Source organism: Kogia breviceps, chromosome 2 (genome assembly GCF_026419965.1).
Source record: "Kogia breviceps isolate mKogBre1 chromosome 2, mKogBre1 haplotype 1, whole genome shotgun sequence".
Classification (NCBI taxonomy): domain Eukaryota; kingdom Metazoa; phylum Chordata; class Mammalia; order Artiodactyla; family Physeteridae; genus Kogia; species Kogia breviceps.
Window position 1 is genome coordinate 151,096,937 of NC_081311.1, and position 23,312 is coordinate 151,120,248.

General features: G+C 36.5%; 1 protein-coding gene and 2 pseudogenes across 5 annotated transcripts in view; 1 reads left to right on the forward strand and 2 right to left on the reverse strand.

The window, feature by feature from the left end:
• PDE1A (phosphodiesterase 1A) overlaps positions 1 to 3,572 on the reverse strand; it is a 349,210-nt gene extending 345,638 nt beyond the window's left edge. Inside the window, exons 1-2 of one of the 5 annotated variants that reach the window (XM_067026418.1) lie at positions 3,326 to 3,572; positions 2,503 to 2,613 (exon numbers count right to left, since the gene is read on the reverse strand). In XM_067026418.1, coding sequence (XP_066882519.1) covers positions 2,503 to 2,603 — 101 coding nt within the window. In that variant the 5' untranslated portion in view covers positions 2,604 to 2,613; positions 3,326 to 3,572. Of the gene's footprint in view, positions 1 to 2,502; positions 2,614 to 2,767; positions 3,085 to 3,325 lie in introns of those variants that run through there. The other 4 variants (XM_067026419.1, XM_067026416.1, XM_067026415.1 and 1 more) reach the window with 4 other exon arrangements.
• Positions 3,573 to 7,573: 4,001 nt separating this feature from the next.
• LOC136793391 (small ribosomal subunit protein uS2-like) lies at positions 7,574 to 8,406 on the forward strand (annotated as a pseudogene).
• A 7,595-nt stretch (positions 8,407 to 16,001) lies between these two features.
• Positions 16,002 to 18,034, reverse strand: LOC131750408 (transforming acidic coiled-coil-containing protein 3 pseudogene; annotated as a pseudogene).
• Positions 18,035 to 23,312: the final 5,278 nt, after the last annotated feature.

The following is a 23,312-nucleotide window of genomic DNA, read 5'->3' on the forward strand; positions in this document are numbered from 1 at the left end:
ACTGGAATAAATCTTATTTTACTTTAACCTTTGTCTCTATTTTTATTTAATCTCAAAAGTGTACTTATTTCAATATCCTGTTGAAATAAATAAATGCATTTGTAAAGTTTGCAGTTAAAGATCAAAAAATCACTTTCCAAACAAGTATCTAAAGGCCTTCATTGAGTCTTTTTTGCCAAACTAGGAAAATTATTGCAAAATTATTTGATAGCTTTCATGAGTAACATGATGTTAATTGCCATTACTTAAAAGTGGAATTCTAGCACTAGACATTTTGATAAGCTAAAATTCTGTCTGAGTCAATATAACATTTTAAATAGGTAAGGCAATCTCAGCAACGGAATAGGGAGTCCCTCATATCATTGCTTTGAATTTAGACTACACAAAAGACCATAATTAAACAATTTGGTTGTCATTAGCCATGCAGATTTTAGATTTAGAGCTTCTTGTTTTGACAATTCTGAACCTAGAATACTGGAAATGTCTTCAAGTACAACTTAAAATAGTAGTACCAAAATGAAAATTCTTTCTTGCTTTAATGCGAAAGCATTCAGTCATTTCCATCAGTTTAGCAATAATTATTTTTAAAAACCTAGTTATCAGTAATTTGGTCATTCAATGTCTCTATGTGGTCATTCAGTGGTGCTATATAGATACAATTCAAAATTTATATAGGTACATATATAATTATATCCTACATCCATGTTGAATATTGTCATGAAGCTCTACTGCTGAATGACTCTATCACCCTCTCCTGAAAAAAAATGACAGTTGATCTTTGAGATCAACTGATAATGTGAAAGTTGGATAACTTTGCCATAAAATGTTAGCTAAACACAAATTCACTTTTCAAATTTTTTAAAGACATATGCATACACTCACTACCATACATCTTCATACATTCAAATAACTGCAGAAAAATAGAACAAAGACAAATTGAACAAAACAAACAAATCAAAACCATCCTGTCATGCTAAAGGGAAGAAAATCTAAAATAGGTTGTAATATGAAATATAATTTTTCCGGTACAGATGTTCATCCACTCATTAGGTTAGGATACAAATCAGCTGATGACTGCCAATGTTTAATTTTCATCTATACTGATTAATTTTGTAAGCTGTTATTTCCTTTTACAGGATTATTTGTTTCCCTAGAGAACCACCTTTACAAAAAACTGTGATTTCTAAATCTTCAATGAATCTTGTAAACATATTTCTCTAATTCATTCAAATGATGTAAAGATGGCTTCCTTTTTAAAAGTTACTCTCTGGTAAACGTTGTTTGCATTATTAGTGTGCTCTTAAACCAGTGCACTGTAATGCCATGTATTACTTCAAGTGTAAGAAAATATACAGAGAACACTAATTATATAAACATCATTGAATACATTCAAATGGAAGAAAGTAGAAGGAATTTTTACCTAACAAAGTTTGATATCATTTTTCTTTTAAAAAATCATAGATTTTGATAAACTGCAACATTAAATTTACTCAAATGTTGCATTTTATACAATAATATGTGTATACAACATTAGAAATACAAATCCTAGAAAACCTGTGCTTCTCATGGTATAGGATTCCTTTAGCTATTATAGAAAAGCAAACATATTTTCATTTGAAGTCTGCAAATATACTAAGCAATTGCAATGGCCTGTAAATATTCATATTTCATATTTTTAAAAAATTAAATCTGATTTTAAAATTATGACATAATTTAAATAAAGCATGTAAACATAGTGTGCTGGAACACTAAACAGGGATTAGTTACATACACAGAAAAAAACCTAGATGCTGTTTATATAGCAAGGTAAACAGTACTGCAGTTAAAGTTTGACTCAGGTACTTATATTTCATGCTTGACATAAGCACACTTCTTGACCCATCTTACTAAAGTCTAGTTTACACCATGAGCTATTCTGTACTCTCAGAAGTGAATTGGTTAATTTAAGCCAAAACTCTCAAGCAAGTTTGGTATGCTGCTAGTAATTTTACCACATAAACATTATTTTCTTAAAAAAATATTATTAAGACATAATGAATAAGCACAATGAAGTATAGTTATTTATTATCATATTAATCCTGTCCTTTTAATTCAAAATCTAATCACAAAGAAATATTAGTAGTAATCTGTCTTTTTACTTGAGAGAAATTTTATTTCTGCAAGTACCCAGATAAGCAGATTTTCTAATTACTTTTCTGCATATCTAAACCACATATCTAAGTAACACATACAGAATGTCTAAAAGAAGCCATGTAGTCTAATAGTGAAGTGAATTCTCAGGGATTTACCTTACTTTACATAAAATACCTGTGCAAAAAAACTATACATCCTTCAAGCAAGTTGTTAGCTAAGACTGACAAGTTTTATTTATTTTTTTAAAGAAAATCTTTCTAAAGGAAACACAAAGTCAGAAAGTACCTACAATTGATCATGTTAATAGTCAAATTTTTTTTTGGTCAGAGAAGTGGATAAAAACACAGACCAAGCAAAGAGCTTACTCACATTCCTTTCAGGCGTTGCCACATTTTTTCAGTCTGTTCTCCTATGAGATACTTAAAAGTGGTGTTTTCCAATTCTTCAGTTTCTGTAGCAGTAGACCCCATGATGATACTCCTAGGGCAATACAGTTAGTCAGTTTCAGCAGCTAGAACAAGCATTCCTCAGTCCACTACAAATCTTAAAACCGTTATACAGTAGCATCTCTTATCTATCAAAACATTGCAGATTTACAAAGCTGACGGCAGCTTCTGCCAGAATTGCTACTGACTTTGACAGGCATATCCACTGCTCACCACATCACCTCCCTTCAAGCAGACAGCAGTAAACAGATCCTCTGACCTCACAGAAACAATCGACACATGTGAACCTGCTACTGTACTACTGACCGACTGAGCGCTCCAGCTCTCCCCCAAAGCAGCTCATTTGTTACTGTTCTGTGCACTGAAACACATAAGAATTCCTACAGTTTCTGAGATCTATTATGCACAAGAGAAACGTGAATGACTTTAGCACACCAGAAGAAGCTGAATTTCTCTCTACCAATGGAAGGAGGGCAGGATGTAATAAGAAAACAGATGGTAGGAAACAGTATCAGCAGCACCGCCCTGAGAAAAAAGTGGCTGTTTTAAATGCCAAGGTTTTTGTCTCCTAATTGATCTGGAACCAAGAGTTAAAAATATACCAAGCTCTAACAAAAAATTCAACAAATACTAATGACAACAATGAGAAAATAACATAAGAGCCGTACAGAAGACAGACCACAGAGTTCCACAGGTTGTTATCGAAAAATATGTACAATGATGATGCTGTAATCATGCTTATTCACCTTCTCCTAGCAACTCCACACAGTAGGTAACTGCGAATTTAACCAGTGGAAAACACGGCAGCTGCACACAGACTGCTCTGTGAATCCTCTGGGGATTAAAAAAATAAATAAAATGAAACTAGTGTGTATGCTTGTGTGAGTGTGTTGAAGGAAAAGGAGTGTGGGGGGGAGGAGAAGTAGAAGAGAGAGAGATGGAGGAGAAGAGAGAAATTGATGCTGTGCTGCTTGTGCATTTTAGAAGAAAAATGAGAGAAAGTGGACATAAAAGGAATCAGAACTGAGTCATCTGCCAAGCTCCCAACACATGGTGAGCTTTCTTTGAAACAAGCACAGACCTTGAGTATGAGCTTCATAACAGCTATTGCTATCTGCAAGCTGCTAAGAAAAATATACTTAAAAGCAATATCTCTTGTTGTTTGTTTGGAGACAGAAATGTAGTTTTATTCCACCCTGCAAGAAGCTTGACTGTTACCTTGAGGTTTAAGGTGGAGATATTCATAGACAGTAGACAGGTAACAATATCTAACATTTACTGAGTGCTCACTATGTGTCAGACACTGTTCCCAGTACCTAATAGTATTACTTTTTAAAATTCTTACAAAAAGCCCATGAGGTAAGTAATATTCCCGATTAACAATTGAGACAATTGAGAAATAAAGACAGTCCTCAGATTTAAATCCAGTCCTTTAAAATAAACACTATGATTTTACTGACAAGAAATCTTCCAGGGGCTTCCCTGGTGGCACAGTAGTTAAGCATCTGCCTGCCAATGAAGGGTACACAGGTTTGAGCCTTGGTCCGGGAAGATCCCACATGCCGTGGAGCAACTAAGCCTGTGCACCACAACTACTGAGCCTGTGTTCTAGAGCTCACGTGCCACAACTACTGAGCCCATGTGCCACAACTACTGAAGCCCACGCACCTAAAGCCCACGCTCCGCAACAAGAGAAGCCACTATAACGAGAAGCCGGCGCACCTCAACGAAGAGTAGCCCCTGCTCGCAGCAAACAGAGTGAAAGCCCGTGCGCAGCGACAAAGACCCAACGCAGCCAAAAAAATTTTTAATAAATTTAAAATAAATAATTAAACTTTTAAAAAAAGAAATCTTCCACTATAAAGTTACTATGTCTATCTAAACAACATTGACTGATATCACTGATGAACATAGATCCAAAAATCCTCAACAAAATACTAGCAAACAGAATCCAACAGCACATTAAAAGGATCATACACCATGATCAAGTGGGGTTTATTCCAGGAATGCAAGGATTCTTCAATATACGCAAATCAATCAACGTGATACACCATATCAACAAACTGAAGGAGAAAAACCATATGATCATCTCAATAGATGCAGAGAAAGCTTTTGACAAAATTCAACACCCATTTATGATAAAAACCCTGCAGAAAGTAGGCATAGAGGGAACTTTCCTCAATATAATAAAGGCCATATATGACAAACCCACAGCCAGCATCATTCTCAATGGTGAAAAACTGAAAGCATTTCCACTAAGATCAGGAACAAGACAAGGTTGCCCACTCTCACCACTCTTATTCAACCTAGTTTTGGAAGTTCTAGCCACAGCAATTAGAGAAAATAAAGAAATAAAAGGAATCCAAATAGGAAAAGAAGAAGTAAAGCTGTCACTGTTTGCAGATGACATGATACTATACATAGAGAATACTAAGGATGCTACCAGAAAACTACTAGAACTAATCAATGAATTTGATAAAGTAGCAGGATACAAAATTAATGCACAGAAATCTCAGGCATTCTTATACACTAATGATGAAAAATCTGAGAATGAAATTAAGAAAACACTCCCATTTACCATTGCAACAAAAAGAATAAAATATCTAGGAATAAACCTACCTAAGGAGACAAAAGACTTGTATGCAGAAAACTATAAGACACTGATGAAAAAAATTAAAGATGATACAAATAGGTGGAGAAATATACCATGTTCTTGGATTGGAAGAATCAACATAGTGAAAATGACTGTATTACCCAAAGCAATCTACAGATTCAATGCAATTCCTATCAAATTACCACTGGCATTTTTTACAGAACTAGAACAAAGAATTTCACAATTTGTATGGAAACACAAAAGACCCCGAATAGCCAAAGCAATCTTGAGAACGAAAAATGGAGCTGGAGGAATCAGGCTCCCTGACTTCAGACTATACTACAAGACCACAGTAATCAAGACAATATGGTACTGGCACAAAAACAGAAATATAGATCAATGGAACAAGATAGAAAGCCCAGCGATAAACCCACACACATATGGTCACCTTATCTTTGATAAAGGAGGGAAGGAAACACAGTGGAGAAAAGACAGCCTCTTCAATAAGTGGTGCTGGGAAAACTGGACAGCTACCTGTAGAAGTATGAAATTAGAACACTCCCTAACACCATACACAAAAATAAACTCAAAATGGGTTAAAGACCTAAATGTAAGGCCAGACACTATCAAACTCTTAGAGGAAAACATAGGCAGAACACTCTATGACATAAATCACAGCAAGATCCTTTTTGACCCATCTCCTAGAGAAATAGAAATAAAAACAAAAATAAACAAATGGGATCTAATGAAACTTAAAAGCTTTTGCACAGCAAAGGATACCATAAACAAGACCAAAAGACAACCCTCAGAATGGGAGAAAATATTTGCAAATGAAGCAACTGACAAAGGATTAATATCCAAAATTTATAAGCAACTCATGCAGCTCAATAACAAAAAAGCAAACAACCCAATCCAAAAATGGGCAGAAGAACTAAATAGACATTTCTCCAAAGAAGATATACAGATAGCCAACAAACACATGAAAGAATGCTCAACATCATTAATCATTAGAGAAATGCAAATCAAAACTACAATGAGATATCATCTCACACAAGTCAGAATGGCCATCATCAAAAACTCTAGAAACAATAAATGCTGGAGAGGGTGTGGAGAAAAGGGAACCCTCTTGCACTGTTGGTGGGAATGTAAAATGATACAGCCACTATGGAGAACAGTATGGAGGTTCCTTAAAAAACTACAAATAGAACTACCATATGACCCAGCAATCCCACTACTGGGAATATACCCTGAGAAAACTGTAATTCAAAAAGAGTCATGTACCAAAATGTTTATTGCAGCTCTATTTACGATAACCAGGACATGGAAGCAACCTAAGTGTCCATCAACAGATGAATGGATAAAGAAGATGTGGCACATATATACAATGGAATATTACTCAGCCATAAAAAGAAATGAAACTGAGTTGGATAGACCTGGAATCTGTCATACAGAGTGAAGTAAGTCAGAAGGATAAAAACAAATACCATATGCTAACACATATATATGGAATCTAAAAAAAAAAAAAAAAAGTCATGAAGAGATTAGTGGTAGGATGGGAATAAAACACAGACCTACTAGAGCATGGACTTGAGGATATGGGGAGGGGGAAGGGTAAGCTGTGACGATGTGAGAGAGTGGCAGGGACATATACACACTACCAAATGTAAATTAGATAGCTAGTGGGAAGCTGCAGCATAGCACAGGGAGTTCACCTCTGTGCTTTGTGACCACCTAGAGGGGTGGGATAGGGAGGGTGGGAGGGAGGGTGACACAAGAGGGAAGAGTTATGGGAACATATGTATATGTATAACTGATTCACTTTGTTGTAAAGGAGAAACTAACACACTATTGTAAAACAGTTATACTCAAATAAAGATGTTTAAATAAATAAATAAATAAAAGTGAGGTGATCCTGAAAAAAATAAAAAAATAAAAAAAATAAACAACATTGACTGCATCTAGCCAAAGATGTAATATGTACAATTGACCCTTTAACAACCCGGGAGCTAGAGGCGCCCACCCAGCCCTCAGTGGAAAATCTGCATATAAATTATAGTCAGCCCTCCATATACATTGTTCCCCAGTATCCGCTATTCTTCAGTATACACATTTCCCTGTCAGCATATTCAACCAACCACAGATCAGCTTGTACTATAGTATTAACTATTGAAAAACATCCCTGTATAAGCAGATCCACACAGGTTCAAACCTGTGTTGTTCAAGAGTCAAATGTAGAAAAAAATCTTTGCAAAATTTTCTAGAAAAGTGCCTTCTGATTTACAAGTTAGAAGAGGTTAGTTTTTCTATGCTACCCAGAAAGGGATCCATATATCTCCTCTGGGTTCCTGTGGTAACTTAAAGGGAAATTTTCACAATGCCCTGAGTCTCTGATGTCCTGCAAATGGAGGAGGCTGTCCTCAAATTTCTTGCAGCAGGAACCCACTTAGTTGGCAACAACCTTGATTTCCAAATGGAACAATCATCTACAAAAGCAAAACTGATGGCAACTACCTCATAAATCTGAGAACAGGGGAGACGCTTCTTCCAGCAGCTTGTGCCATTGTTGCCGTTGAACACCGGCTGATTCCAGCATCATATCCTCCAGGAACATTGGCCAGCAAGCCGTGCTGAAGTTTGCTGCTGCCACCAGGGCCACTCTTATTACTGACTACCTCACTGCTGGAACCTTCACTAACCAGATCCACGCAGCCTTTCACGAGCCACGGCTTCAGGCGGCTACCGTTCCCAGGCCTCACCACCGGCCTCTCACAGAGGCTCTTATGTGAACCCGCCCACCATCGCCCCGTGCGACACAGACTCTCCTCTGCGCCCTGTGGACACTACCATCATCCAGGGACAACAGAGGAGCCCACTCGGGGTCTGACGTGGTGGACGCTGTCCTAGAATCGTCTGCGCATGCGCGGCACCATCTCCCGCAATCACACCTGGGAGATCAGCCCCATCTCCACTTCCGGAAGAGACGGAAAGGAAGAGCTGGCAGCTGCTGGAAAGGCTGTGACCGAGGGGGACTTTCGGGGTGAATGGCCTGCTCCAGCTCCCAAACTCACTGCTACTGCACCCGAGGTCACAGACGGGTCTGAAGGCGCAGGTGCTCTCTGTGCCCACCCAGCAGTTCCCCACTGGAGACCGAGCCTCAGCCGCCAGCGAGGACTGTCTGCGGCCCCCAGTGCTCTGGGCACTGAATGGGTAAGAACAACTCCTGAGTGGGCTTAAGCTGTTCTCCCACAGACTCAAGCACAAAACGGAAATAAGGTTGACAGAAAATAAACCGTTTCTAGAAAAAAAAAAAAAAAAAAAAAGAGGTTAAATCAAGTGAAGCCAAAGTTTTCCTCTCTCCAACAAGCTATTTCCTGAGCTCGATCTGAATTTAATGTCTTTAGCTAGCAGACAGCTTTACACAATCACAGCCTCTCTTTTTTGAGCATTTACCAGAGTTGTCAGAGATGTTAGTCTTTGCTCTGAAAGTACTGATTTTACCTTCACTGTGCCTTCACTGATAATCCTAGCTACATTCACTTAATAATCTCTTACCTGACTTTGTTGTTATGAGATAGTCAACGAACATCTGAATTCTGTTCTCAAAGATAAACCACAGGGAAAAAATCTCCATAAAAAGCAAGTACTCCACCACAACTGTTTTATGAGCCAAGATACCAAAGTCTTTGAGGCCACAATGATTTTCTAATTATGCCATGAAATTTCAAGCCCTCACATTGGCCAGCTTACAAATAATATTGCAATGTAAAGAATGAGGTCTATTCTACTTAAGTGTGTGTTGGTGAATGTTATCTCCTCATTAAAACTCATTTGCCCTTTGCTTTCAGTATGTCCCTTCTATCATATATTGAATTGATATTTAAGAACTCACAGTATACTGATTACACACTTAATACACAAAAATGCGTAATTATTGCATTATGTTTCATAAAATAAAATAAAAATTTGAACAAGCTACATAAAACAGCTTATTATTAAAATCCTTGGCCAAGACAATCTTCAGCCTTAAGCAGTATCAAAAAGTTATTTCTGTCAATGTAGAGAATTCAAAGCAGTTTTCTTTTCTAATTTATAACTAATGTCTGCAAGATACATTAATAAAATAGAAAAATAAAATCACATTAAAGAGAACAGAGTAGAACTGTGGGAATAGCATACAACTTTTTTTCTAATTAATATGTTGAGAAAATTTTGAAACATTGCACTCATAAAATTAAACTACACCAGAAAATTTTGACATGAGAAAGAGAAGTAAGACAACAAGAATGGATTCTAAGAAATTAAAATACGCTTCCCAAAACAGAACATTCAATGTTAGTTCTGAGGGGAATTGAGAAAATAGGCCTGAATATAGGGCAAAAATTGATCCAATATGTCTCATCTCTCAAATGTTCCATCTCTTTTGCTTTAACTCTATATTCAGGTAAATTATCTCTATTATAGTAAGTAGTTCCTTTATTCTTATTAATTGGAATGTTAACAAAAATTTATAGAATGATTTTTCAGTATCTACTAATGACAGAATATAATACAGCATAAACTCTGGATCCAGAATACCTGAGTTTGAATCCCTGTTCTTTTACTTAGAGAACAATATGATCTTTTTAAGTTACTATTATGTGTCTGTCTTCTCACATGTAGAGGAGCATATGAATATCACCTTTCTCATAAGGTTGATATAAGGATTAAATGAGTTACTATACATAAAGAATTTAGAACAGCATCTGGCACATGGTAACAGCCCTATTAAATTGTTAGCATTTATTGTTATTGATACAGTTGCATGACTTTTCTCCTTTAAATTGTAATATATTGATAATTATTTATTTCAATTGGTTCACTGATTGTGAACTAGTATTTCCCAAATAATTTGTCATAATGTGTTATTGTTCTTAATGCATTGCTGATGTTCATTTTGTTTAGAAAGTTTATATTCTGATCCATAAGTGAAATTGTTCTAAATATTTGTGGCACTAACTTTATTGGTTTTTATATTAAGGTTATACTGGCACCATGTAATGAATTAAAGGGCAAATAGTTTTAAACTCATAATTCCACACCCAGCAAACTATAACAAAATGATAAAGATAAATGATGACATATTCACAATCACCAAATTCAAAGAACGTATCACTCAAATACTCTTCTAAAATAATTACATGAGTCAGTATACCTCAAAATCAAAAACTAATTAGTGACTAAAATCAGAGGCATGTACCTAACTAGCCATGGAGATTAAAAACAAAATCCGAGGTTTACATCTGTGAAGAAGTGTTAAAAAGAAATTAGTTCAAATTAAAACAAGAAACCAAAGGGATCCAAAAGGATGACTTCAAGAAAAAAAATTGGATTAAATTTATCAAGAATCTCAATAAAAAAAAAAAAAAAAAAACAATAAAAAAAAAAGAATCTCAATAAACTAAAAACATTAATTATTTTATTGATTAAATAAGAGCACATTATATTTTAATTGACAAGAAAAAAATCCAGAAAAGATGTAAATTTTTAAAATATGGCAGATTAGATATTCTGAAAATTTCCAGACTAAAAACCATTTTCAAATATTGGGAAAATAATAATAAATATAATTTTGAATGCACAGGAACGCCTATATAAAATGAAGGTGTCAAAATGAAGATGCTCTGCACATAACAGAGCTTCAAATACATGAAGCAAAAATAATGCAACTCTAAGGAGAAGTACACAAATTCACAATTACAGTCAAATGGTCAGATATTTGATACTCCTCACTTTAAAAAACTGATAAAACAAGTAGAGAGAAACCCATTAAGGATATAAAAGATCTGAACAACACTATCAATAGACTTGAATAATAGACATTTATAGTACACTCCACACAGCAAAATACACATTATTTTAAAGTGCACACATTGAATATTTACCAAGGGAAACCCCATTCTGGACCATAAAACAAGTCTCAATAATATTAAAAGGATTCAGGGCTTCCCTGGTGGCGCAGTGGTTGAGAACCCGCCTGCCTATGCAGGGGACACGGGTTCGTGCCCCGGTCCGGGAAGATCCCACATGCCGTGGAGCGGCTGGGCCCGTGAGCCATGGCCCCTGAGCCTGCGTGTCCGGAGCCTGTGCTCCACAACGGGAGGCGCCACGACAGTGAGAGGCCCGCGTACCACAAAAATAATAATAATAATATTAAAAGGATTCAAATCATACCAAGTATGTTCTCTGACCCCAGTGGAATTAAATTAGAGATCACTAACAGAGATCTCTGGAAAATTCCCAAATACTTGGAAACTAAATAATACACTTTTAAATAATCCACAGGTCAAAGAAGAAAATAAAAGGGACATAAGAAAGTATTCTGAACTGAATGAGGATGAAAACACAACATATTAAAATCTGTGAGATGTAGCCAAAGCAGTACCTATGGAGAAATTTATAGCACTGTATTACTGTTTTAAAAATAAACAAAGCTCTCCTATTAATGACCTCAGTATCCACATTAAAAAACTTGAAGAGGATGAGTAAATTAAACACAAAATAAATTAAAAATAAGAAAATAAATATCAGAGCAGAAATCAATGAAATAGAAAACAGAAAAACAATAGAGACAACCAATGAAATAAAAGGTTGGCTCTTTGAAAAGGTCAATAAAATTGATGTATATTATTAATAAATAAAATAAGATGTTAAGAACTGTGGTGGTTCTGAGATTTCACCTTTTATACAAGCTATCAGGTCAGCCTACTACAGTTTCCTGGATGCTGATAGAAAACATTCTTGGGTCAGTGACAAAGAATGATTATAGTGCCCACACCCCAAAAAAACAAAATTTAACTAGTTAACTTCCAATTAACTGAAAAACGGGTAAATGTTGGCATATTCACAAAATGGAATATAACATGGCAATGAAAATGTATGACTTTCAGTTAAAAAAATATATATATATATACATATAGGTAAATCTCACAAAAATAAATGTTGAGAAAATATCAAGTCCAGTAGGAATTTAAACAGCATAGATATTTGTTTGTTTGGTTTTTTAACTAATTGAGAAATACATATATAGTTAGTAAAAGTGTTTTTTTAATGCATAAAGATGATAAACTCTGGATAATGGTAATCTCTGGAAAGAAGAGAGGGAGATGCTACTGAGTTGAAATCCATAAGGTTCCCCAAGTGTTCTGGAAGTATTTTATTTCTTAAGCAGGGTGTAAATATGCAGGTTTGTGGGTAATATCTTTCTACCTTTTAGTGTTTATGACATGTTAATTTAAAAATTATTTTAAATCTCTATAGGGAAAAAAATCTGAACAAAAAAGCTGAGGTTAGACTGTAAAATATGGAATGATTCAAAGTAATTAATAACATAGAAAAAAAACGTCCAGATGCTCTTGATAATTGGGACATTTTCCTTTCCATAGACTGGTGTAGAAAAATACAAAATTAGATTTCCTAGGTATCAACCTAAGAGAAATAAAAAATATAAGTTCACACAAATACCTGCACACAAATGTTCATAGCAGAGTTATTCATAATATCCAAAAAATGGAAACACCTCAAATGTCCATCAACTGATGAATGACTACTAAAATATGGTAAATCAAAACAAAGGAATACTATCTAACAATAAAAAGGAATGAAATAGTGGCACATGCTACTGCATGTATAAATCTTTTTATTTATTTGTTTGTTTGTTTATTTATTTATGGCCCATTGGGTCTTCATTGCTGCACACAAGCTTTCTCTAGTTGCAGCCTGCGGGGGCTACTCTTCGTTGCGGTGCATGGGCTTCTCATTGCGGTGGCTTCTCTTGTTGCGGACCACGGGCTCTAGGCACGCAGGCTTCAGTAGTTGTGGCTCACGGGCTCTAGAGCACAGGCCCAGTAGTTGTGGCGCATGGACTTAGCTGCCCCGCGGCATGTGGGATCTTCCCAGACCAGGGCTCGAACCTGTGTCCCCTGCATTGGTAGGCAGATTCTTAACCACTGCACCAGCAGGGAAGTCCCAACAATATGTATAAATCTTAAACCATTTTTCTAAGAGAACAAAACCAGACAAGGCAAATCTATAGAGTCAGAAAGTACATTAATGTTTACCTGAGGCTGGCAGGTAGGAAAGGGGATTAATTGTAAATGGACATGAGGGACCTTACTGGGGTGATGAAAATATTGGTGGATTATGATGAAGATTGCATCACTTGGTAAGTTTACTAAATATCTTGAAATGGTATAGTTAAAAGGGATGAATTTTATGGTGTGCAAGTTATACCTCAATAAGGTTGTTTAAAAAGCAAAGAAAAAGGAATTCTATTTCTTTCTCAATGGGTCCTAAATATGTAGTATATTCTACACCAATAATAGTTATATAATTATAAAATTATCAAATGCTATTTATCAATTTAAGCTTTCAGAATTCAACCTCTAGGCAAAATATGAATTATTTTATTATATTTACAGACTAAAATATAAATGTTCTAAACCTTAATAAAAGTGATAGTATAGCTTCCAGATATTGGGAGAAAAACAGGGGGATGAGAGGTGGAGGAAAGTTTATAATCACTGATACACTCAGTTTATATTGAGGGATTTCAACAATATTGTCTGAAGCTGATCAATCAAGACATAGAAGTTTAAGTGTAAACTTCTTACAGAAGTGTACATGTAATATGTTACAATTATTACCAATAGGATCCAAAAGTAATAATTCAACTTAAGAAAATTAGGAAGAGAGGACAAGTTCCTGGTCTCTCAGAGTATGAAGACATCAAGTAATATTTGATGTTGATATATCAAAATATCGAGGTTTGAGTTCCACGAATATAGAGTTGATCACCAGAGGAAGTAATTGATAATTCAAGGTGGCTACTGATGAAGAGTAGGACTTATAGTAGTTATAGGAAAGTCAGTGGGAAATAATAAAAACTAAGGGAGACATTTGAATATATCTTTAATACTCTGTTGGCACACATTCAACTCAAGTTTAAAAATTAACTTATCATCTATTTCAAACCAGCTTTTCCTCCAAATTTCCATGTAAACTGGCACTTTCATTTTTATTTTGCTTTTTTGGATTTTTTTGTATTATTTTAAATTTTATGCAATAGTTGTATGTATTTTTTAATATTCAGGAAATTTTGTTCTTGGCTCCTACTTGTCGTTCATGACCCACTCCCACTCTCCAAGTACGTTCAGTTCTATCCCTGGTAATAACTCAATATTAACCCCTTCTTGCCATTCTCTCTACCACAACTTTTCCCCAACAGCTATTAGAACCCTATTTCTTAAGATAAATTTGTATAGAAAAAATATTGTGTCAAAGATTATAAATCTAGTATTAGTTCCTTAATATTTACTCCAATTTATTCCCTCATCTGCAATCTGTGAATGCTCCAATCTCAGGGTACACTAACTAATAATGAATATTACCTATTTTTCTTTCAGATTATTTACCAATATGATAAGCAAAAATGTGTTTTTAAATTGGTTATTGAGATTTTTTCGTATTAACTTTTTTTTGGCTCTTTGTACCACTTTAACAAAATACTTGCTCCACTTTTTGTTCATTTTTCTCTTACAGAGTTTACAATTTTTATTACTGATTTTTTATTACTTATTTGTAAATGTTCTTTAGATATTTATGTTAACCTTTGGCTTATCATAAATGATGAAAGTATTTTTCTTGTTTACCATTTGTAATTTGCTTTTCATAATTTTTTTTGGTGTCATTTAGACCTAATTTTTATGTAGTCAAATCTGTCTATTCTCTGTTGTTCTGCTATTGTTCTTTTGCCTTGGAGGCTTTTCCCCATGTTGATATCCAATACTTAATGACTTCAATTTCATTCTAATTGATTAACAGTTTTATTTTATTTATTTAATGATCTAATTTATATGGAATTTATATGAAAAGTACACATCTAGCTAATTTTTCCCAGAGATTTCACCCAAAGTCCAGAACGATTTGTTGAAATTTTTCTTCTGCCCTCACTGATTTGTATTGCAGCCTTTATCAAACAATATATTTTTGTATATACTGGTATTTTGTCCCTGAAGCATCTGTGCTGTTTTATTGCTCCATCTGTCTGTTATGTAAGTCCCACAGTTTTACTAATAAGATTTTGATGCATTTTAAACTATATTTAATGGACATTATTTTCAAGTGCTTTTTCCAGACAAACATTGTCTGTCAGTCTTGCATCAGTATTTCAATAATTGTACACATTTTATCAGTAAGGAAACTGACATAGGAGAGATTGAGCTCTACAGCTAGTACATGACAAAGTTAGGATTTAAACCTAGTGTGTAATTCCAAAGCTAGTACACATAAATTTTTTTTTTAACTAAAGGGAAACTTTCTTTAGGTTTTTTTAAATTGAAATATAGTTGATCTACAATGTTGTGTTAGTTTCAGGTGTACAGCAAGGTGAGTTCGTTGTACATATATTCTTTCTTTGCATTCCATTATAGGTTATTATAAGATATTGAGTATAGTTTCCTGTATTATACAGTAGGTTCTTGTTGGTTATCTATTTTATACATAGTATTTGTATATTTTAATCCCAAACCTTAATTTATCCCTCCCCTACCCCTTTCCCCTTTGGTAACCATAAGTTTGTTTTCTATGTCTGTGGGTCTATTTCTGTTTTGTAAATAAGTTCATTTGTATCATTTTTTTAGATTTCATACATAAGCCATATCATATGATATTTGTCTTTCTCTGTCTGGCTTCACTTAGTATGATAATCTCTAGGTCCATCCTCTTTAGTCTTCTTTTTAAAGCAATCTGATTAAAAACAAGTTGAGGTCAAGAGAGAAAAAACATGAAATAGTCTAACAGAGAGACAGACAGACAGACAGGAGGGAGAGATGGACACTGGTCAGAAACTTCCACATCAGATCTTTTACATCTTGGAAATGAGGTGGACAAGAGAATCTGGTCAATTCATCATTTTCTTTAGTCTTCTGCTCAATGTTCTTCTCCAGTGAGTGGATGCTCTTTCCTCAGGCTCACTTGGAAGGCCAAGGCCTCTGCTTGGGCCTTACTCCAGACCTCTGGGCAGTCTCCTCATTTGTGAACTTGAGTTTCTCTCCTGAATGGGCCTCCAGCACCTGGTATCTCTGGCCTTCCTTTTCAATTCTTTCTATGTAATCCTCAACACACTTATTCAGTGCTTCTTCATATGTGTGGTAGCCTTTGATCAAGTCCTTCTGTTTCTCAAACCACCTGAAAAGGTTAAAGAGAGAGATTTTTCCATGTAGTTCAGTCTGCAATAAGTTGATCTTTTTCTTTCAGAACCTTCTGGATTTCAGCTTTTGGTAAGTGCCTTCTGTTTCTGAGCCGCCTCCACTGCCTAGTACACAATCTACTCAAACCCATCCATGATCTTCCCCATCTCCAGCTTCTTCTCGGAGAGCCCCTCACATCTGCTCTTCAGCAACAGGTACTCCTTTTGTGTCACTTCACCATAGCGTCCAGGTCCATGTTGCGCTGCAGCATATCCATGATGGGCATGTACCCCCGGCCCGAGGACACACAGGGCCAACCTTGCATAGGAACATCCAGAGCTCGGAAGAAATCAAATTCCACCAGCTTGGCCTCAGGCGGACTTCCTGAGGAAGGGGTGGCGGCCTCGCCCGCACTGCATGTCTCAGGGGTCACAGGCGTTGGTCTCTGAGGGCTGTCTTTCAGGAGTGGGTCAAACTTGTGGTATACAGACTGTTTCCTCAAGGGCGACTCCTTGAACGAGACAGTCCCAATCTGCTCCACATAATGCACCTCAGGGCTCAGAAGTGCTCCTCACTCCAGTCCGAGGCAGCTCGCGTGGGCCGCTGGGTCAGCGGGCGAGGCAGTGGCTTTTTGCCAGGGGCTGCTGGTGGGAGCCAGTGAGCCGGAAGAATTCGCCGTTCCCTCAGCCCGCGGCTCCCACGCGGTGTGCACCACAGGCGTCATCCACTGAGGAGAGTCCTCCGCAGCCACAGGCCCCACGCTCAGCCACTCGGCCGCAGGACCCAGCGGCTCCTTCGCGGGGCCATCTGGGGGCCAGACCTCTCCACGACCTCAGAACAGGTTAAAGTTTGGGTCGTCCAGCGTCCCAGGAAAATGCCCTGAGGGTAGTAAGGACCCTGGGGGCATTTTCCCGCATCAGCCTCCGGCCTCCTCAATGCCAGTTTGAGGCCGGTTCTCTCCCCCAGTTTCCTAGGTGAGGACAGCCTTTTGCTGGTGGCAGCATCAGAGAAGCCAGATTCTAGCTTCATGGGCCACTCCTGGCACGGTCGGCCATTTGGCCATGAGCCTCTTCCTTATGAGGCCTTCCGAGGGCCGGTGGCCGCGTTCTCAGGGGCAGGAGCGTCGAGCAGGGAACAGGCCAGCCTGGTGGGTCTGCGAGGGGCCCTTCTTCTCCCCTGGCCTCTGAGGACCCTCCGTTCTGTCTTGGGACGCCATCCCTGAAGGGTCTTCCACAATTTCGGAGGATGTGATGCTTTTATGGAAGGAATGTCTGAAGAATAAGAACCAAACGTTGGCCCTGGAGGTGCCATTTGTTCTGAAGACGCCCCCCGCGTGGGAGAGCTTGACGCATCCAGGCGATGCGGGTCAGCCCAGCCGGGAAGTGGGAACCCTGTCTTCAAAGGCTGGTTTCATGTACCCTGAAGGGGGGTCGTCCCCACAAATGTTTTTTTCCGGAGAATTCCTTTGGTCATTTTGGTGTCCACTTCCTTGTTGTTTTCTGCGTCCAGATTTGAGGATAATTTTCTAACCCAATGGTGTCATCCGGAGCAAAACAAGCCTCAGGTTCACTGCACAAGCTGGACTTAAAATCCTGTGCATCTGTACCCCGCAGAGGAGACTGAAAAGTCCCCTTCATAGCTTTTCGTATGTTCTTGGGTGGCACAAACTCTTACTGCATCAGACGGAGAACAAATGAGATTCCAGTAAGTGCCGGTGGTTAAAACAGGAAACTGCAGTTTTGCGTACTTTTGTCACCAGTGACTGTTTTGTCATTTGAGATCTGCGGACCCAGTCAGCCCGCCCGCCGAGGGGTGGAGTACAGAGCAGGGCCGAGCTCCTTAAATTTATTGTAGTGTCTCTGTTTCTTCTTAGCTTGTCGCCAGTCCTAAGTGTTTTATATTTTGTTGCTCTTATGCTTTCGTATTTTCCCATTATGTCTTCTAATCGCTGCTGTTTATAAGAAAACTGTTGATTTTTTATAGTATATTCTATCCAAATAACGACGAATTTTATATTCTGATTTTTTAGTTAATTATCTTGGAGTTTTAGTTAGGTAATCTTGCCAGCTATGAAAAATTATTTTTTGCTTTCTCTTTTGCAACATCTTTTTAAATGCCTTTACATTAACATGTGGTATATAATTAATTTCTCAACTGTTCTTGGTGAGCATTTAGGTTGTTTTAAATTTGAATGAAAAAGCACCTATTTTTCCTGTTGGTGTAGTGAGGCTCATGTCCTTGAGGCTTATGATTAAAATGTCAACCTTAAGGCACATTCCTATGTCTGTATTACAGACCACTATGGTGACCCTTATGGAGAATGAATTTCAAACGAATATTTCTTGGCTTCAAAAAATTACAGTTTTTTCAGTAAAGATCCAAGAAATACTTTCCTTCTGGATGTCAACAACCTGCCTTTTTTAAAAAAAGCAGAAATTAACACAACATTGTAAATCAACTATACGTCAATTTAAAAAAAAAAGCAGAAATTTAGGCCCATTGAAAATGGTAAAGTGAACAGTCAAAAATAGAGCGTAAAGGACCCTGCTCATCTTCATTGATATTAGTAAGAGCTAACTGATGGCATTTGTATAGCTGTGACTGAAAGATTAATGTGCTATTTGCAATGTTATAATCTGTACACATAAGCAGATTACAACCTAAATTAATACTTCTCATACTATTGTGATTTGTAGCAACTAAGAAGTTAGTAAGTATAATGTCATTAAAAAGTCATAGTTTTTCCAAAATATTATAAAAGAAGCATTTAATTTTCTGTTCAGGCACACATGAAAACCAACTCATTTTTAGGATAATTTTAGTATAGTCTATTCTCTTACTGCATTTCTGGAACAGTTTACAGAATATTATTAAAAAATTTTCCATCTCTGAAACACTAGTGCTTAATAGATCATTGATTCAGGAAATATTTATTCAACAATAGAAAATGTTAAGTGCCTGCTATGTTCAAATCATTGATTTGGGTAGTAAAATAAGATTGACCAGCAGCAAAGAGGACAGTCAAGAGTCCTGTCTTTGTAGGGCTTATATCCTAATGTGGGAAACAGGCAATAAACAGAGTGAAAACTACTTTGGAGAAAAAATAAAGGAATGTGACAGATTTAATTTTCCAAACATTGGAGAATATACATATCTCAATCCCACATGTTCTTCTTACAATATTATATTGACACTTCTCCATCAAGAGACAAGAGCTACATCCCCCCTCCTCCCTTGAAGCTGGGCAAACCTTTGTAACTGCCCCAACCAATAGAATGCCCCAAAAGTGATATTGCCTGATTTCTCAAGGCTATGCCGTAAATGGTGATATGGGTTATGCCTCACTCTCTCTCAGGACATTTGCCTTTGGAGCCTTGAGCCATCATGTAAGAATTCTGACTACCCTGAAGCCACTATGGTGGAGAGACCTTATAGAGAAAGAGAAAGGTCACTTGGGAACCCCAGCTGTTCCAGTCCCCAGCCTTTTGAGTCTTCCTAGACCAGGTGCCAGTCATGTGAATGAAGGCTGACAGGTGACGCCAGACACAGGTGTCTGACTGCACCTTCATAAGAGAACCCAAGCCAGAATTGCCCAGCTAAACCACTCTCAAATTCCTGACCTACAGACACTGTGAAAGATAACAAATGATTATTGTTATTTTAAACAATTAACTTTTGATGTAATTTCTTATGCAGCCATAGCAACTAGAAGAAGCAGGGTAAAGGAAAAGAGAAGGATAGGAGGATATTAGATTTTACTGATAATCATGGAAGGCTTCCCCAAGGTTGTAACATTTGAGCAGAGAATGAAAATGAAATGAATGAAAACATGAAGCCATGTACATATCCATAGAAAGAAAATTCCAAGCAGAGGGAAGAGCAATAAAAGCATCCTGAGGCTAGGGAAACTTGGCACACGGGACGGCCAGCAAGGTGGGGTGTTGCTGGTGGGATGTAAACTAGAGGATGAGTGGTTGGATTGATGGCAGGAGTTATATCTGTGTGGAACCTTGGAGGCCTTTGAAAATTTGAAGGATTTTGTTCTATATGGAATGCAACACTTTTGATGGATTGTCAGCAAGAGAGTGATGGGCTCTGATTTATGTATTAAAAGCACCCTTCTGGATGACTTACCCTGATGTTGTCTCTCTCACTGACTTTGCTCCAGTCACACTGGTCTTTTTTCTATTGAATAAACATGCAAAGATCTTTCCTCACTTAGGGATTTTGAGATTCCTCTCCCCTTCACCAGCACCTGTCTCCTCATGTCTTCAAATGTATGCTGCTGTCAGGATCCTTGGTCTCTCCATCCAACCAAAAATACCAGTCCACTTCTGGTAACACTTTAAATCACATCATCCTGTATTTACTTGTTTGTGGTGTTTCTCTTTCTCAGATGTAAGCTCCATGAAAACAGGGCCCATGTCTCTCTTGCTTGCTGATATACCTACAGCACTTAGAACAGTGCTTGGAATAAATTAGGTGCTCCACCAATATTAGTTAAATAAATGCATGAACAACTATATCTTCCATAGATATTGTGAAGAGAAAGTGATATAATGTATGAAAAGATACTGGCCTATAGTTGGTTCTTCATGTGTTGTTAATTCAGAGAGTTTAGGGGGGGGTTTCCCTGTTTTTTAAACTTTTTTTTTTAACTGAACTTCATCTCTATTCTTATTTGCTTTGTGCAATATAAGCAAAATAGCTTAAATTATTTGGCTCCTTCCAAATGTTCTGCTTTTAATTCCAAAATTAATCTAGTAGTTATCTTACAAGTAGACTACACAAGAGAAAATCTTCACTATATGTGAATAGAGATTTTTAAATCTAAATATTTGTTGGAAGTACTTTAGGACTAGTACTGGGTTCAGCTTCTGACCCTGCCCCTTCCTAGTTATCTAAACTTGCTAGTCATCTTAAGCTTTTTTATATTTTGATTTCTTCATCTATAATAAGAAGCCAATATTTCCAGCCTCACCATTTACCAATTCAGTAATCTTCAGGGAAACTACTTAATATTTGCAATTTCCTCAGCTATAAAGTATCACTAATCATAGAACTTGCTTCATTAGGTTGTCATGAAGTCACAACGAGATAATGCATGTAACATAATCACCATGGTCCTTCGCTGAAGGAAAGAGTCAATAAATCAGAGCTATCATTACAAAATAAAGAGATGTAAGAAAAAACACCCTGCCAACCTTGGACTGTTCTTGTGAGGCTCAACCTCTAATGTTTATGAAAAACTATTACACATCTAAATTACTTTTAAAACCATTCTAGACTGACCATTAGGCCTGTATTTGTTCATATTTAATTAATTTGACTGATAATGGAGTATTAATGCAGTGAACATAGAAGAAAATCTGAAAGTATTTTGTTACTTAGTCATGAATATTTATAGGCAAATCTGCTCTGACTTAATTACCTTCACATGTTAGAAAAGGAAATATTAATTAAGTTTTAAAATCCCAAACTAACTATTGTAAATGAAGCTTTATGTGACTAGAGCAGGAAATGACTGGCTTAAGGCTGTGCCTGGATATTAAAATTCCTTTTCCAACTAATAAACCTATCAATTCTAAGTCCAAAGCATCAAAATTAAAATCAATTTAAGAATTTTATGTTCAGCATATAGAAATATTTACCGAAAATATGTTAAAACCTAGTTTAATTTATGTAATTATAAAATACATTGCTTTTATTAGATAATTTTTAAATTAGGTGTTGCCTTTTCAAATTAGTTTATCATTTTATAATATCTAAACCTATATAATTTCACGAAAATGTATAAAGTTAAAGACTCAACCTTAAATATTTCAAAATATGTTAACATATATTCTGTGATTATTTTTAACTATGCTCAATTTTTTTTTTTTGGGGGGGGTACGCTGGCCTCTCACTGCCGTGGACTCTCCCGTTGTGGAGCACAGGCTCCGGACGCGCAGGCTCAGCGGCCATGGCACACGGGCCCAGCCGCTCCACGGCATGTGGGATCTTCCCGGACCGGGGCACGAACCCGCGTCCCCTGCATCGGCAGGCGGACTCTCAACCATTGCGCCACCAGGGAAGCCCTAACTATGCTCAATTTAACAAAAAATAGATGTATTTTTATCCTTTATTTAACAGATGTATCTATGTATGTGCTTTAAGACCAAATACTTTTCAACACTAGAGAAAATGCCAAATTTTTGAACTGCTACCAAGTAGTTTTATCAAGTAAATTTGGGGTAAAAAAAATCCCTGGAAATGTATGAAAATATCTAATATTCTGTATGAATTAAACTTTTTTGTAAGGTCAATGTAAATGCTACATATAGTATGTAATATGTTAGCCATTTCATTCTCTCAACTAGAATCATGTTAGTATCTGCTTCCACATATTTATTCTTCAATAAATGTTTACTGAGTACCATGCTAGTTGGTTGCTATATGGAACTAATTATACTCCAAATAATAAGGCTGATATAACTTTGGAATCAGGAAAGAAAAACTAAATATAGTTTATGTATTTATTGTATGCCATTTTTTTCAAATTTTATAACTTGTTTGCTTATAATAATGACCTCATTAAGAGACAGACTGTTAATGTTCACATTGTTACTATTTATTAACTAGGATATTTAATTTGCCAGTCTCATTCTCTCATTTTGCTCAAACCATATGAATTAAATTATATAATACCTCATATATTCTAAGTGTAAAACTTGTTTAAATTCATTTACTCTTTGTATTTTTTAGTATTTATGATTATTATGAATCTCATTTTTATTCTTTATAGCATATTCTATTATTCTATTAAGAATAAAATGACAATACCTATTTTGGTAATGGAAATCTCTTGATTCCATGGTATGTCTTTAGAATTTCTACACCATGGATTTATGTCAATGGATGATAAATCTTTGCTTC